The sequence below is a fragment of the Rhinatrema bivittatum genome, chromosome 9, assembly GCF_901001135.1.
Source record: "Rhinatrema bivittatum chromosome 9, aRhiBiv1.1, whole genome shotgun sequence".
Classification (NCBI taxonomy): Eukaryota; Metazoa; Chordata; class Amphibia; order Gymnophiona; family Rhinatrematidae; genus Rhinatrema; species Rhinatrema bivittatum.
Genome location: NC_042623.1, coordinates 9,741,473 through 9,759,436, shown reverse-complemented (window position 1 = coordinate 9,759,436; position 17,964 = coordinate 9,741,473). Strand labels below are relative to the sequence as shown.

General features: G+C 53.1%; 1 protein-coding gene across 8 annotated transcripts in view; it reads right to left on the bottom strand.

The window, feature by feature from the left end:
- The window catches only part of FRMD4A (FERM domain containing 4A), a 461,080-nt gene that overhangs the window by 129,210 nt on the left and 313,906 nt on the right, over positions 1 to 17,964 (bottom strand). For all 8 annotated transcript variants that reach the window (XM_029617199.1, XM_029617198.1, XM_029617203.1 and 5 more), the window contains 3 exons: positions 15,108 to 15,164; positions 10,981 to 11,003; positions 2,763 to 2,846 (listed from right to left, as the gene is read on the bottom strand). In XM_029617199.1, the coding sequence (XP_029473059.1) occupies positions 2,763 to 2,846; positions 10,981 to 11,003; positions 15,108 to 15,164 (164 nt within the window). The remainder of the gene's footprint in view (positions 1 to 2,762; positions 2,847 to 10,980; positions 11,004 to 15,107; positions 15,165 to 17,964) is intronic.

Below are 17,964 nucleotides of genomic sequence, written 5' to 3'. Positions count from 1 at the left end.
CGACACCTAAACCGCGGCTCGCGCCCCTCCTCTCTACCATCACGGGCGCGGCAGAAGGGAAATGCTACTGGGGCACTTCCAGCCCCACAGCACGCGCAGAGCACTTCGGAGAAATGGGGCAGCGCGACTCCTGCAGCACGGAAGACTAAAAGGAGAAAAAGCAGAGAGACTGGAAGTTGCTTGAGTGATGTTTATATCATCAAAGGCCTTCCCACTCTCTGAATTTCTGTTATTACAGACCGCGAGCGCGGAGTCTCTAAGCAATGGGCCGGGAGGAGAGAGCTGATTATAAAGGAATGAACTTCTGTTGCACATAAAACTCTCAAATAAATAAGAAAATGCAGAAAGAAACCGGTGCGCGTGTTTATTTAATCTGGGCCAGTGCAGTAGCAGATCTTTAATTTAGATTTAGAGAAGGAGGAGGAGACACAAAGCCTGTAACTCAGCAAGGTTCACCCTTATGGGTTTCAGATGCCGAAAGGCCGCGGCTCTGCAATTCATTCGCACCCTGCGTCCCGGCCGGGCCGAGCAGCAGCTGGAGGACGAGGGAAGCGCGCAGGATGCTGGCAGCGCCGCGCCAAAGGACCCTGCCTCGCACCGCCACAGACCTCCCTCCGGTGCCCCACCTGCAGACCCCACGGCTGCTGCGAAGGACGGCGGCGTATGGGGGGCCCCTGCCCTGGATGTATTCACGTGAGAGAAACAAGGGCCGTCCAGAGCGGAGGCCGAACCCCCAAGAGAAAGATTCAGAGGTGGCCATGCACAGTCACTGCCGGCGATGCCAACCTCTGTCAGTGTCACAGAGGGGTCACTTCTCAACCTGCCCACACTGGGGGGATGGACGATCATGGCTGCTTTTAGTGCCCTGCACTGTTACTTGCCCCTGCTTTTACCTGCAGGTAGGGTTTTGCTGGAAGAAAAAAAAAAAGTGAAGATTTAAAAGCGCAGTCCATGCACCGTCCTAGTCCTCCCCCTGACTGAAACGCTCCCTGGGGACGGCCCCCCCTCCCAGTGAGGCCGAAAGGCTGTGCCGGGCCCTGGAGAAGCCCGCGAGCGTGCGGGATTTCAGCGCACGGTTTTAGCGCACAGATTGCATTTGTTTTAAGCTCTCGCTGCAGGGAGTTAATGCACAACCCGAGCGCACATTTTTACCCATGAAGAGACGGGGGGGTGGGGTATCCCAGACAGACAGACAGACAGGCCCGTTAGCCACCGCCGAGGGCCTTATCCAGCTAAGCGTAAACCCCTTAAGCCCAGACTTCTTTTTTTCCCTCCCCTAAACGTTTTGTCCCTTTTAGAGGGTTTTGCGTGGCGATGGAAACCTAACTCCGGCGCTAAGAGAGACCGCGTGTGGCCGGGGCACCTCACTGCAGCGGGGGGGTTACTGCTTAATTGCCCTCGTTCACACGGGACGTCTCGCACATCTGGGGAGGGTAACGCCCTCTGCCGTGATGGGAGCAGGGCCCCCAGCACCGGGGCAGCGAAGGTGCAGGCAGCAAACACCTCGCCAGCGACCTCAACCGCGCCCATTAAAAGAAGCCAAAGCCGCAGGCGCGGCCTTCGTCTCGCTCTCGGAAAGCAGCACCCGACCCTTTGCTCGTCAGCATCCTTAGTGACTGCGAGAGATCATTAAAGAAGGAAGTCGACCCCTGTGAGCTCCGTCTTATTTCTAGGAACATGGATTTCGCTCTACCACCCTCCGCCGAAGCCTTGCGCGCAAGACCCGGGCACAAACAGCTTCCCTACCCACACGACAGGATCACAAAGCAGCAAATTCTGGACTTAACTGCACTGTTTGGGGACAGAAAAAAAAAAAAAAAGGGATTTCTCTGCAAAACGCAGGCTCCCGGCCCAGCGAATTCTAGGGTTGCAGGAAGGAGAGGGCGAGCAGGCAGGAGACGTGGAACTGGTGCACTCGCAGACAAAACAAGCCGCACAGCGCAGAAGGGGGGGACTCTGAAACCCAGCGCTCGCTCTGCAGCCGGGCCCCGCAGGTAGCAAGTGGTCTGCTCTGTGTTAATACCACGACAGCAGGGGGCAGCAGCAGCACAGGAGGACTGAGCGGACTGAGGAGCTCCGCGCAGCTTTCGTCCCTCCCCACGGGTCCGACCAGCCGAACCGCAGTGAGACCTCTGACCCACCTCCCAGCGCTCCCCAGAGTGGGAGGGGGAAGAGCCTCTAGTGCTGCCTATGGGCACCCAAATCTTAATTCCGGCCCTGACCGATTGCGTGTTGGGGGTGTGCTAAGGGGCAGGGGGAATGTGTTCATGGGGCAGATGCTGAGGAGGGGGGGGAGAGAGGGGCAAATGGGGGGTAAATACAGGGGCAGATGAAAAGGAATGGAAGTATAGGAGAGAGGAAGATGGAGTGGAGGAGTAGGTGAGAGAGCGGAAAGAGTGAGAAGAGGCAGCAATGAAGAGAATAAGGGAGGGAGGAGAGAGCCAGGGCTCGGGTCCCTGGTGGTGGCGTCGCTCTGGGAGTGGGGGGGGGGGTAGTAGAAAGAGCACCCGACTCACAAGAGTTACAGGCAGAAGAGCCGTGCACAGGCGCCGGCAAAACACAATGGGAAGAAATCCAGCGGGAAGGGTTTGCGATTCCCCCCGAGCAGACTGAAATGGATAGAGAGGCAGAGAGAAGGGGGCGAGGAGCAGACAGAGAGAGAGAGAGAGAGACAGGATAGGCACAGGCAGCCAGAGAGCGTGCGAGAGATTAAACAGGGAGATACTTATAGTAAAGAGGCAGGAGATAAATAAATGCATTACCAGTAGGCCAGGGACGGGTGCTCCTTCAGTGCTTGCGTGGGCAGCGCCGGAACCTTCTTCAGGTCAGTCCGTGCGACTTCATTGCTGGAAGAGAGAAGTAAAGAGAGGAGGCTGAAACCAGCGAGAAGGCGAGCCCAGTCTCTGATGCGACCCAGCAGCTGTTCCCTCTTAACCAAACTCAAAAGCAGTTCACCGCTTTTTTTTTTTTTTTAACATTTTTTTTTTCCAAGCAGCGCAGCCACTGAAGGGAGAAAAAAAAAAAAAAGAAACTCAGAGCACGGCTCCTGCAGAGCAGCACTTTTTACCTCTCTCCTGATTCTGTACATTTTATATAAACAAACAGCAGAGTTTAATTACCAGCTCCACGGCAATCTGTGTAGATGGGAACAAAAAAGTCAACAATGGCCACCTTTGTCAGCTCCTCGCTGGGCTGCGTGAGAACAGACTCTCTTTAACCATCTCCCCGTTTCAGCTCTGCTCTCTCTTAACACAATGCCGGGCCTGTTTGCAGCGAACAATCCCAGCCCAGCCCGTCCTCATTCGGGCCTCTCACACCTCTCCTTGGATTGCACACAGGTGCTTATTCAGAGCCGGGCCGCGTCTTTTTACCTGGGGTGCTGCCGCAGTTTCATCCGTATTGCAGCTACCGACAACCAGAATACAAAGTCTTTCACTTTAGCATCTGACACCGAGCCTTCTCAAATCAAAGCGCAAGGCGTGTTGTGTTGCCTTGGCTCTCAAACTGAGTAAGTTGTGCTCCGGATTCTCTTGGTGGCAGCACCCAGGAAAAAAAAACAACACGGATTTCCATGTCCCAGGACATAGTTCCGAAACGTGCCGGAGATCCTGCTTTGGACCAAATCGTGCATCTCTATCAGTGCTGGCGTGTAGACGAGGCATTTTAACTCCTAGGGTGGAGAGGGCAGAAGGAGGCATGGAGACCTGTGCACCGCCCTTCCAAAATCCCTGGAGACCAAGAGTAGACGCCAACGAGGCCAGCCGGTGTCAGTGCTATTCTTGCCAAGATGACGTGAAAGGGGCAAGAAAACGGGCCTTTGACGGTCAGACACAGTCCTATTCCCTCACCCTTCCTGCTCGCTCCTTGTAAACTATGAGAGCTCAGGCCTGGGCCTGGCTGGACCCTTCCGACGAGATCATCCACCAGTTCTGGAGAAAACTTTGTTTTGGCGTCGTCATGTCATCATTTCGTTTCCCATTCGTGTCATGTATACCATTTCGTTTTCCGCTCGTTCCGGTTTTAGTGCACGCTATTCTTTACCAATGTGTGCTATTGTTTCACAAACAATTTTGCAAATGAGTACATGCTAAATCGATATAACAAAACCACATTTTGTTAGTTTTGTGCTGTTTTGGATGGGAAACAAAATAAGATGAAACCACACTTTTTAAAGCCACAGCACCTCCCTAGCAGGGGACAATATTTTAAAATAAAACGTTATTTTTAACATGCACTGGCCATAAATGCCTCTTCTGTTTGCTAGGGGAGCAGTGGGCCATCCTATAATATAGTTGCACACAGAGACTTCTTCGGTTTCTCCAGAGCTTCTCCCCAGGATCGTTTCCCTCTGACTGGCTATTGCTTATTGGCGTCTCCAGAACAGTCACCAGGCGAGGGGGGGGAAACGAAACACGCTCTCTCTCTCAGAGACCTGAAGCCCAGATATTTAGGTTACATTTCACTATTTCTCTAAGTAGCTTTCTGCAAGCAGGATGAAGTAAGAATCTGATGCGACACCGAACGGATTATTCCTGGCTGCTCGGGGAGAGCTCTCCATTGGGAAGTACCCAGTCCCAGGACGGAAAAGCACGGCCATTTGGAAAACACAAATACAGTAAAACAAACTCTGCATACAGCCTAAAATACGAGTGGCGCATTTTTTGCCTCATAAAAACCACAAGACCTTGGATGTCCCTGATGATCTGGAAAGACCTCATTTTTTCTATTCTTGATTCTTGGACGTGATCAGACAGGACACCTTCTCCTCCCAGTATTCAGATGAAAACAATCAAAGCATCATTTAAAACCAACTGCACGTCAAGCTGAGAGCTCCAGCAGAACCGGAGTGCCAGGCGGGTTCTTCTGACGTTCCCTCGGTGCGCGGAGGAGAGCCCCAGGCGGCAGCCCTCTTCTCGGATCTATGATAACTCCCCTCTTGCTCCGCAGTGCCGAAAAAAAGTCAACAAATCCAGGTACATCAATCACGGTTTCCTTCTGGCACATTCCTTGTGAGCCAACTGTTCCAGCGCTATCTTAAAACCAGTAGGCCCTCTTCTATTTTTAAGCCGCATCTCACAACGCCTGTCATTGATTTCATTAGAGAGACCTCTGGCGTGAGCAATAAATCATGACGGCCACTTGCGTGTTGAAGGATTTCACCCAGGGTGTGCTGACAGGCGTGATGGACGTAGGCAAGTGCCGGAAGTGTTCAGAAATCCTGAGGTCTGTCAGACGTCCAGCCTGGGACAAAGAAAACACAAAGGATCAGCTTTTAAGCCTCCTTCGTCCAGACTTTCGGTTGCAGTGAATTGGGAGCATGCTGGGATGCCACTGGCTACTGTCCCCACAGACGCAGTCTCTCCTTGCCCTCTCCCAGACCTCAAGCGCTTTTATAAGGTGACCTAAAGTCTGCATAATTCTACCGATCTGGAAACATTTGTGAGCAAGCGAGAAGAGAAAGCCTGGGGTATGAGATTCCACTTTCCGGGAATGTCTGCCATACGCCAGAAAAGAGTCGCCGAGTCTGACCAATAAAATCAATCAGATCACGTGGTAAAAAAAAAAAAAAAAAAAGCCTCAGAAACCCTGCATCTCTCAGGTAAATGCCTCTTACGCGGGCTCTTAAGCCAATCCCCGCTCTGCTGTGCCTACCACGTTTTCAGCCTCCCTTGACGTCACCAACAACTGCGGAACTGGATGAAGGATCTCAGCGACGATTCCCAACAGCAACATCGGCTGAGACTAAGGGCAAGAAGCCAAAAGCAGCCGCCCACACTTCAGCCACCACAACGCAACTCAACGAGACTCGGTGGAGAAAGCAGGCTCCTTACTTCATTTACCGTGCAAAAGCCACTTATGTCTATAAGGAAATAAAGGCTGTTGTGCAGGAGATAGGGAATGGTCGTACGCATGGTGCAATCAGGAAAAAAAAAAACCCCCAAATAACCCGGACAGGCATGGGCAGCAGAAAGGGTGCAACGTGGATCACCGCGTGAGCGTGGGCTGTGAAAAGGACTCCGACGAGACACGGGGGCTCGGGCGTAATATAAACACAGCACAGTAGATGGTGGAAGATAAGGCCCAACTGGCTCACCCGGTCTGCCCAATTCTTCCCTGCCTGCATTGCTCAAGATATCCCAGACCCAGACAATAAGGCCAACACGACTGCCCCGGAGGTGAGGGAATGGTGTGAGTGATGTACGAGTGCATCACCTCGTGGGATGGAGGAATAACAGTAGGCAGTGGTACAGATGGGTCCTGCTCGCCAGCATGGCAGAGCGGTAGGGATGCTCCTCCACAGGGCTGCACGGTCCCATGCATCACGCTGCGGGGGAGGAGATAAGAGCTGCGTACGGGGAAAAAGGATTTGCATGGGCGTGCAAGCGTGACACAGCAGTGCAAGTTCACATACCGAGCGAGCGAGCGAGCACTCAGTAATAATCAGGCAACGGAGCTGCCAGTGATGCTCATCAGGCGGCACTCGGCATTCGACGTAAACACGAGCCCCGACCGAGCCTTCTGATCCCTGGGCTCGGACGACCTTGTTAACGAGGTACGTTCTACCCTTTCACCCGTTCTTCCCCTCACCCCATCAATTAACCTTCTTCCACCGTAAGCTGCCTCCCCCCATCCTGCCCCAGATTTCACAGCAGACAGGATCAGCTTCTCAGCTCATTTTCTTCCTCGCAAGTTAAACACCGGCTACTTCCTTATTAAACAAAAGGCCGATTCAAATCTCTGATTAAGCAAAAAAGCATCCCGAGTCTCTTATTTGGCACTAAACAAAGACCGAACCCGAGACATAATTAGCAAAGCCTTCCCAGACTCACAACGTCCCATTTCTCAGGGCTTGCTGGCGGGACAGATTGGTGCATATTCTGCACGAGGGCGGGGCAAACCCCAATCAGGTATCACCTGAATCCTCCCAAGGCTTGGTCACGGGTGGCTGCAGGTCCCCCCACCTCAAAGCCCAGGGAGCTACGGGGAGGGAGGAAGCAGGTGGCTGAAATTCAAACATTTCCTCAGCCTCACGCTGGAAGGGTGCGGGGCACGGAAATGTCGCTGACTGCTCGGGGGCGGGATGGACATCCCAGCGTGTAGTGGGCGTGCACTACCGAGACGGCTCTTGTGCACGTCCCCCCCGGTTTCCTACAAATCCTTCCGCACAAGGGGTGTTTTACAAGCCTCCTGCACACTCTGCCCCGGGAGTCACTCGTGCAGCCGGGGAGGAAGTCGGTGACAGCAGCCAGCTTGCAGCCATTTCGTGGATCCCGGCAGACGCGGGGGAAAGATCCCAGGGAGTCCACGCTGCGCAATGCAGGCGACATCCTGTGACGCTGTGTTAGGGGGGGGGAAATGTTACTGCACTACCTGTAGACTCAGGCACCCATCTGCAACACGCGTGCATCGGATTTTCCCGAGGGCCCAGAGCACTCTCAGATCACAAACACACGAGGGCTCTTGTGAAAACGCGTGCCGGCAGGAACCGAGGCCCCATTCGCTGAGACTCCAGGTGCACGAGGGCCTTGGGGGGGTCGTGGGTTCGTAATATTGCAGAGTTAGGTGTTCACAGAGGCACAGGACGCTGGATGTAGGTAGTGACGCACGTCACGTGTCCGTGCGGCTGTCACTGTAACTCGCTCCTTTGGAGGTTACTGATCGGTGGATTTTCCTGCTTTGTCCTCCACTTCCTGCTGTCTTTGAGTGTCTGCACATGCAATGCACCTCATGTTGGAGCTGAGACCTGCTAGGGAAGGCCTGCAGGCAAATCTCAAGATGCAGCCCCATTCGGAAATTCAGGAGCCACGCGGTGCAGGACCGTCGGGCCGCAGGCGGCGCTGGAGCTTCTGTGGGAAGTCAGCAGCTCTGGCTCCGGTGTACTTTACAAATCCAAGAGAGCTTCAGTTACACAATGGGGGCAAATTAAAAAAAAACAACAACCCGCACCGCAGCAAAGTGCCCGGCTGGTACGGGCCATTCCCCAATTTTGAAAGCTACATAACCCCGGTAACCTCACCGAAGGCAGAGCGTGCGAGTGAATATTTCATCTGTACCCTGTGCACCTCTCCTGTGACCCAGGCACCGCGCTCTGCGGTTAAGCCACACAGAGATCCCTTTCAGAACTTAAATCTGCGTTTCTCTTACAATTTCCTAAATTCCCCAGGCAGCCCCGTCCTTTGCACCGGTCCTCAAAGGGAAAATATCTGCACGGACGTTTCCCTTTCAAAATTGCCCAGGAAGGAAAGCCCCCCCACGGAGATTTGACCCTCCCCCCCCCCCCCGCGGGGGCTTTTAAACATGCAGAGCTCTGCACACTGCTTGCTCCCCTACCTCTGATCCCAACTGCTTTTCCTGCAGGCAAGAAGCGAGCGCGTTGCCGATGCCCGTCAGGTGGATTTTTAAACGATGCGCACGTAAAAATTAGCGCTCGCACACACACAAAATAGCGCGTGCGCGAATAAATCTGTGCACGGCTATCTGGCCGATTTCTAACTTATTTGGCTGCGTAGCACCTTGGACGCACAAATCTGAATCATCCGGAGAAATAGCGGCACTTACCCGGCTGTGTTCTGAACCATCCGGAGAAATAGCGGCACTTACCCGGCTGTGTTCTGAACCATCCGGAGAAATAGCGGCACTTACCCGGCTGTGTTCTGAACCATCCGGAGAAATAGCGGCACTTACCCGGCTGTGTTCTGAACCATCCGGAGAAATAGCGGCACTTACCCGGCTGTGTTCTGAACCATCCGGAGAAATAGCGGCACTTACCCGGCTGTGTTCTGAACCATCCGGAGAAATAGCGGCACTTACCCGGCTGTGTTCTGAACCATCCGGCCTACTTAGCCGGATACGTCTGAAGTGCACTACCTGTCCATCTCGCTAGTGCTTTTCAAACGTATCTGGCTGCCGCTACTTAGCTCGCTAAGTTGGCATTTATCCGGATAAGTCTGAACTAGGGAGGCTCATGGCTTTCATATCCCATCCGCGCAGTGTAGGGTGCTTGGTTTTCAGATCACGCGTTTCTAAAAACTGCCCGGGGGGTGGGTGGTGCTGTGGGCATTGAAGTGCTTTCTTTCCGTGTGCACTAGAAAGAGGTGCTCTGGTTTGGGAGGGGGACATTTGAGGCACGCACACACGCGCACACGCACACACGCCTAGCGAGCCGCCAGTGCCCTGCGCACCATGGCCGATTCTCAGAGTGAATTGTGCGCAGATGCAGGCTGAGGTCCAAGCTGAGCCCAACGCAGGCCGCGATAAAATCCCCCTCATCCTGCTCTCGGCCTGGGATTTGCTCCGAGCAGAGGGGGAAGTTCAGGAATTAGTCAGGCACAAGCAGCGCTACAGGAGGCTACAGGAGGCAGCTCCCCCCCATAGGCTGATGGAGATAATTTTGCCAATTTCAGCCTTTTTTGCAAATATCTGTACAAGGAGGGCAAGTTCACCTACGTCTGCACCTCACGTGAGCTCTCGGTGTTCCCAGCTCCTGAACATGAACATAACATGACCACAGGCCCTATGAACATGGGATATCACGTGAGCTGTCAGTGTTCTCAGCCCCTGAATATGAACATAACAAGACCACAGGCCCTATGAACATGGGATATCACGTGAGCTCTCGGTGTTCTCAGCCCTGGTGAACATGAACATAACATGACCACAGCCCCTATGAACATGGGATATCACATGAGCTGTCAGTGTTTCCAGCCCCTGAACATGAATATAACATGATCACAGCCCCTATGAACATGGGATATCACGTGAGCTCTCAGTGTTCCCAGTCCCTGAACATGAACATAACAGGACCACAGCCCCTATGAACATGGGATATCACGTGAGCTCTCAGTGTTCCCAGCCCCTGAGCATGAACATAACAGGACCACAGGCCCTATGAACACGGGATATCACGTGAGCTCTCAGTGTTCCCAGCCCCTGAGCATGAACATAACAGGACCACAGCCCCTATGAACATGGGATATCACGTGAGCTGTCAGTGTTTCCAGCCCCTGAACATGAATATAACATGATCACAGCCCCTATGAACATGGGATATCACGTAAGCTCTCAGTGTTCCCAGTCCCTGAACATGAACATAACATGACCACATGCCCTATGAACACGGGATATCACGTGAGCTCTCGGTGTTCCCAGCCCCTGTGAACATGAACATAGCATGACCACAGCCCCTATGAACATGGGATATCACGTGAGCTCTCAGTATTCTCAGCCCCTGAACATATGACCATAGCCCCTATGAACATGGGATATCACGTGAACTCAGTATTCTCAGCCCCTGAACATGAACACAACATGACCACAGCCCCTATGAACATGGGATAACACGTGAGCTTTCTGTATTCTCAGCCCCTATGAACATAAACATAACATGACCACATGCCCTATGAACACGGGATATCACGTGAGCTCTCGGTGTTCTCAGCCCCGATGAACATAAACATAACATGATCACAGGCCCTATGAACACGGGATATCACGTGAGCTCTCGGTGTTCTCGGCCCTGGTGAACATGAACATAACATGATCACAGGCCCTATGAGCACGGGATATCACGTGAGCTCTCGGTGTTCTCGGCCCTGGTGAACATGAACATAACATGATCACAGGCCCTATGAACACGGGATATCACGTGAGCTCTCTGTGTTCTCAGCCCCGGTGAACATGAACATAACATGATCACAGCCCCTATGAACACGGGATATCACGTGAGCTCTCGGTGTTCTCGGCCCTGGTCAGTCTGGACTTGCTTTGGAAATCACTTTTTTTCATCAGGAAGGCAGGCTATATGTTCTTCTAAATGAATGTCCCATGAGGTCAGAGCCCCCGGCGCTGCTGAGCCTGGGAGCTGAGTAATTCTCTTTCTGAATGCAGGCGGCTCTCATGAATTCCAGGACAGCACGAGTCCTGTCTGCTTACAGTTTAATCCTTAAAGCAAAGAATTAAAGGCGCTTTCTTAAATCTTACCTTACATAATCTCCTTTTGCTTCCTGCAACAAAGACAAGAAAAATGATATTGGTCAGTTAAATTATAAATGCAGATTTTTTTCATTTATAGAACTGAATCTCTTACTAAGCAAACCCAAGTGCAATTTTAAGAACAAGAGAGGCTTGACCGAGCTCCCCAGGGAAAGCTCAACGCCCCCAGAAAGAAGTATGCGAGCCTGAGAGCTCAGCAGTGCGAGCCGTTTTGCTGGAAGAAAAGTCAAAAGAAGCCAATCCTGTTTTTCCTGCGGAGAATTTTGTAACGTGCAGAGGCTTCCGTGCGGTGCGGGCGGGGAGCTCTGCCTTCAGGCTGGGATCCAGGGTCTGTGGGACACCGTGCGCTCCAGCGTCCGGCGGTTTCCAGCTGCACGCCTTCTGCAAGTGAACCCGGCCGCTGATTTTAAGATTCACAGAGAATCAGAAGAAGGTGGAGGACGCACTGTGCACTGCTCGGCAGGGTCCCCTCCCCTCTACCCCACGCCTTCTGCACCCCTGTGGCACTCTGCCTACGGACGTGCTGTGCTTCCTGTTATTGTCCAGAGCGGTGGTACTCGCTTCCGGGTCCCTACCAAGTAATCCTGCTCGCCGCCGCACACAGGGATATCCTGAAAACCTGGCCCGCTTGTGACCCTCAAGGACCGGACGTGGATACCACCGATCTCTGCCCGGGGGGGTGGGGACGGCAGCTGAAACAGCCCCGCTGTCACTTCTGCCGTACCCGGAGCCGGCCGACGCACAGAAAGATGAGGCAGGGGCTGGCGCCATGGATGGGCCAAAACCGGCGCCTGTCTGGGATGTCGCATCACTGCCACCGGCGGTGTCGGCGCGGCAGCAGAGACCATCCACGTCGCTGGGGGGGGGAAGGGGGAAGCTCTCCACACCCGTGGCACCGTCGCCCGTGGCGCGCTATGGGGGATGGGACAGCGCCTGTCTGCAGGGCTCCAGCATTCAAGGAATCTTTCCCAAATCAGCTCCCTCTGGAGAAGCAGAGGGCAACACATACCCTTTAAGCAAAACCTTTTCGTCAGACTAAACGCCAGCCTCACCTGCGGCATCAGCCCTTGTGTCTACATATCCGCAGCAGCCGCACCTTCAAGACGGGTTAATGAAGGAAACCGCTAGACTCAGGGCTGAGCTAGTGAGGGGGGGGGGGGGGGTCCAACGATAATTCCCAACCCGGTATCACCGGCACAGGGAGAAGTCAAGCACAGGGTCACAGACACCTGCGGGCAACCAGAGCAGAGACTAAAGGTCCTCAAAAGAGAGGGCAGATGCATCCGACAGAGGACGAGGGGGCTCCACAGGGGCGGGAGGAGGATTCGGAGGTTAGCAAGGAGAATGGATGTCACTGGGGCACCAGGTACCACTGATCTGTGAGGAGGACTTGGCCCGGGAGCTAGGGATGAGCCTTGCTGACCTTCTCCAGAGCAGGGGATTGTCCTCGCACAGAAAGTCAGCGCAGTGGAGGTGGTGCACAAGGAGCTACTACACAGATGTGACGGTTTGCATCCACCCGGCCCCTCGCCAGCGTTTCAGATCCTGCTTGGACCAGCATTCAAGCTAAGCAAGGGGGGGGGTACAAGTAGAAATCCTAAATCACCTGTGCGGTATTATCCGGGAGAGAGCAATCAGATGTAAGGGGGGTTAGGCAGCGGAAGAGGAGTTCACGGAAAACCAGAGAGCAGGCGGCAAGGCATCGCCTTGCAGAGTCCTGGCAAATGCCCAGCGTCTTCTTTACAGAAATGACCGACTGGAAGGCCATCGTGGCAGAGGAGGACTCGGGGTAGTGGAACTCAGGAACGGGACGTGGCCGAGAATAACCTCTTCCGACCACCAGAGAAAGCAGGCAGGGAGAGCAGCGGGAAGACGAATTCCTGTGGGGTGCCCTGACGATACATTTGGGAGTAACCTAGAGATCCAAGCACCGGGAGGTTTTATATCAAACGAGTTACAGACCTGCAGCCCAGGGAAAGGAGAGAGACTCTGACGTGATGGACGATGTCTGAAGGACGGGGCACGAGGGGGGAGTTCAGCTCTAGCAGCTGCCTCCTGAGCTAGGAGGGAAGAGGCTCGGGACCACTCGGTGACGAGCTCACCCGTACACGTGAGAACTGCAAGAGAGCCCTGTGAGCTCAGGGCGGGGCAAGATCCTCAGGGCTCAGTATTAGGCTGGGGACTGAACAAGACTAGGCCAAGGTACAATAAGTTCCTTCCCCAAGGAGCTTCCAACCACCTAAGCAGGTAACCGAGGCACTGGGGGAAACGGGATCTGAATGAGGTTTTTCCGCGCATTCTTCTAACCACCAGGCCGCGCCTTTCCTTCACTTCGGAGGGGGTGGATAGGGAGCAGCAGTGCTCAGGAATCCAGAATCTGACGGGCCCAGGGGAACCGCGGGGACAGACGCACGGCAATTAATCACTGGCGAAGGGGCTTTCTAAGGGGAGGCGGCAGACGTGGTGACAGCAGAGGGATTTAGGCTTTGGAAAACACAAAACATTAAAAGCTCCCTAAAATAAAAGCAATCAGGACGTGGCTCGTGGGAGCCTCTCACACCCAGGGAACAGGCTCGCGTTTGGCTTACGGCCTCGTGGAGACGCCCAGACTGCTCCCTTCTGGCCCCTGTTCTATTCTGCTTTGCAACGGGATCCGCTAACCTTCCTGCACACGTCCGTGCACGTGGGATCAAGACCCAAACGGCGCGGATCCGTGCGACGGAGCTCAGCAGACCACGTGGGGCAAGCCAGGACATTTACAGCCAAGCCAAGGCATCTCAGCTGGCTCCGTACGAGCCAGAACCGGGGCGGGGTGAAGCAGGGTTAAGGCTAACCCCAGTTCCACCCAGAACCAGCCTCTTAATCTCCCTGACCTGACCTGCTCTTCTCCCCGCAGGCTCGTTCGCTTTCAGCTTCACTTTCTTAGCTCTCTCGCGGCAGGAATCCACGCTCTCTGTCTGACCAGATGCATCTGTCTGGCATGTCCTGGCTCCTGAGAAGCGGAAGGCAGTGCTGAACCGTGAAAGCCGTCAGGACCGTCTGCTTGCTCAGGACACGATTAGAGCCGGTGGTCCGGGCGAGGGTTTACCCGAATGTTGGACGCTGTTCAAATTCAGCAGCGCCGAGGCTTGGGCAGATGTTTTGAGTTTGTGTGAGGGTAGCCGAGCCGCCAGGATTGCTCTGGAGCCTCCGGGAATTAACGGCCGGCCTCTGGCGCACGGCTGCCGGCAGCCACGGGGAAAATCACAAGCGTGCAAGGCGGCAGACGTGAGGAGCAGGGACCGAGAACCTCTGTGAGATAAATATTTATAACTGTTTTCCTCTCTTGTCTTTTCCTTTACTTTTGAAGAACCGAGTGACGGGGGTGTGACGGGGGTGCCTAGCACGTGTACCCCCGTCACACGACAACGAACCAGATTCACAGCATCACAAGTGCTTTTTCTCTGCAATGTCTCTCTCATGCACGCGCACACACTGCTGTTTCATCTCCTACTGGGGCACACTGCTCCCCCATAATAAACGAGGTGCAACCCAGCCAGCCCTCAACGCCTCCAGGAATAGCTCTAACCAGAGCTGGCACTGCTCAAGAGAGAGAGATGCACCAGAGCCTCACCGTGGCAGATTAAGCACACGGGAAGGAAACGCTGAGCTGTCAGGCTGAATATTCTATATATTTATTTAAAAGTTACCGCAAACAATAAGACATTTACATGCCCGTCTAGGCGGTTTACAAATATAAATACATCAAGTTAAAACAAACAAACACAGTATAGGTTTAAACAAAGCAAAAGTCTATCAGTTATAGCGTAATTATTGAAATCATATTATATTGTACGCATCATTAAATAAATATGTTTTTAGCGTTTTCTTAAATTCTTCACGGTTTGATATAAGTCGGAGGCTTTCAGGGAGAGATTGGACCGGCTACTGAAAAAGTTCTTTTACGGATTAAAGCTAAGCTGACTGTTTCGACTGGTGGTATTTCTAGTAGACATTTATTCTCCTAAAATCTGTACGCAAAGCCTCCGGTCTCGTATCCCATTGCAGGAGCCTCCAAGTAAAATAGAGAAAAAAAAAAAAAAAAGATGAAAGGGGTGACCCCGTTTGCCACTTACCTGCAAGATGTACGCAGCTAACTCAAACACGACTTCACTGTCAACCTCGATCAATTCCTTTAGTGGAGACAAAAGATGGAACCGGTTTGTGCATTTCAACAATGAGAACCTGCAAAGCTTCACCCCCTCCCTGGATGCCTCTGCGAAGGGCGGGGCCGTTCCTCTGCCAGGGGATTTACACACAAGCAAGGGACCTTTCTAACCAGGGGGAATAAGGCCCAAAACTCATTCTTGTAGAACCAGCAAGGAACACCTGAATGTCGCTCAACTTGTTTGCCCATTCGTGAGGACAGAATCTGATTGCCTTTGGTTATGCTCACAAGCATTTTGTTTGCAGACTGGGGAATACACCGAGTGCAAAATGCCCTTCAGACCAGGTTGGGCTTCTGCAACTGCGGAGAGTAAAAGAACTTCATACACCGAAATACTAACCATGCCCACCGCATTACAGAGGACAGATGAGTATTAGGGGTGTGCATCCATTTTTAACGAATGGAAAAAAAAAAAATGCAACGAATGAGGCCATGTTCAGTTTGTTCTGAATGAAACGAATCTGCTGAAAATACACCAAACATTTGGGCTAGTTATGTAAACGTTGCATTAAAAAAAAAAAAAACAACGAGCCTCCGACGGCCCAGCTCTGTGGCCGAGCCGTGGGCTGGGTCTGGAGCCGAGGTCTAGCCCTGGCGCTGCTGCACCTCCACCGCAGCCCCTTCTTATACAAATGCCTGCTCCAGCGTTGACATGGGGAGGAGGGACGCCTACGTGGCTGGTGTCATTCTGTTGTCAGCTGCACCAGAGAAAGGGGCCAAAGTGACGTCACTTCAGCGCCATCCCCAGGCGGACGCGGCTGGGCACCAGTCCTGCTCATCTCAAGGATGTGAGAGGGGGCTGGAGTAGGAACGCCCTGGCACTTGTCCAGGGCTAGACCTCGACCCAGGCCTGTCTCAGGGCAGGATTTTGGCCCAGGAAGTCCAGCCAGGGCTGCTGGAGGCCTTTTTTTTTTTTTTAAATCTGTTTGGGCTTTCTTTGCGTGTTTGGGGCTGCACAGCCTTAACGAGTGTCTTGTGAGCGTTATTAACCAATAGCATGCAGAATGCATCCTCGACAGAAGCCCAGACCCAGAAGAGATCAGCTCGCTACGTCCCGAGAGCTGGAACAGCTGGACATGAGGACGTGCCCAAGGAATGCCCATGAATTGGGAGGAAGGCCAGAACCTACAAACCCACACGCCAGGCTCTGCCTCTTCCCCGAATTACATTTTGTTCAGCAGAGATAACCAGAAGAACGGTGCATTGGTAGATTCATGACCAATTCAATTATTTCAGTCCATGCAGTGCCTTTCAGTTACAGAGGACCTCAGTGGGCCTTACGGTTTCACACTTCAAAGAGATGCATAGAGCCTGCTGTGGTGAAGGCGGCTGCTGGATTGCTGGACGGCAGCCCAAATGGCCATCTTTATATACCTTCTGCCTCTCCTCGCTCATTCTAGCCAATGACACCACAGCTTGTCCGTAAGTGACCATTTGAGGATTACACCTCGTCTTTCTAATGCTGACAGTAATTAATAATCCCTCAGTCCATGACCTGCGGGAAGACCATAATTCACCAGTCAGAAGTCTGACATTCAAAGAGGGGACCCAGGTGATCTTGAAAGCTGATAAGAAACTATGAGTTACTGGGTCAGAGCAAAGGTAGATGCAGCCAGAGAGTGGCAAGCAGTGGGTGCTTAGAGGAAGCACATAGATAGCAGGGAATGTGTAGAGATGTCCACCCTCCATTTCATGGTTCTGATTTCTAGCACTCGTGGGTTCGGTGTGCACTGAGCATGAGGTGCTGTGGAGCAGAAGAGGCACACATCAAGGTTTGAGCACTAGCGGCCTCACACGTGGAACATCTCCTGCTGTGCAGAGCTGGCACTAACCAGATGAGCAGTCGTTCTGGTGACATTTCTAGAGAGGTCAGAGATCCGTGGGACAGAATCGATTATGCCCCATTTACTGTACCTTGTGTAATGTAACCTCAAGTATAAAAGCAGCTTGCCCTTCCAGAATGGGGGTGAGGGGGTTTTAGAGTGTGGGTATCTCTGTATCGATGGCAGTGACCAAAGCAAACGGCCAGCGTAGGCTGTGAGGGGGCTGAGCAGGCTACACGGATGATCCAGGGCAGAAAAAAGGACTTAAACATCTCTCTCGTCTGTGGGTCATTTTACTGCCTCCCGACTGCACACAAATCTATGCAAATCAGTCTAATTCTGATTTACAAGTTCCCCAGCCTTTCGCTTCCTCGTTCCATCACAGCACTGCCTCAACTTCCTGCTTTCTCCAAAAACCTGCAGACAGTTCCAAGAACGGGAGGCAGCCAGGGCTGCAGCTCATTCTGGATCCTGCTGAAAGCCGTAAGCAAACAGGCAGTGAATGCTGAGGAAAGGAAGGAGCAATGGGCTCCCCAGAGAGTACGCAGCCAGTGCCTCGCCAGCCTCACAAGAGCCTCTGCAGTAATCACATCACAAGAGGAAAGAACTGCCAAAAAGGTGTCCCAAGGTGATGGCTGTACCATGGGGTCACCGAGGAACGGGTTTCCACACGCCGCAGCAGCTCTGCATTCCTGACTGACCTGTCCTCATCTTTCTGGAGGGGCCACGCCAGCAGACCTGGAGCCTCGACAGCTGGGCCTGCGCTTTAGTGACAGAGTAACAGGAAATGTCCCCATCACAGACAGGGCAGGGAAATGCTCTCAAGCAGCAGGCGTGATTTGTAATCCCCGAGTTATTTCCTGAAAACAAATTTCTATCCAGAGGCAGAGACGAGAAAGCACGAAGTTTCTCAGGCCTATGCTATTCCCTAGAGGAGCTCTG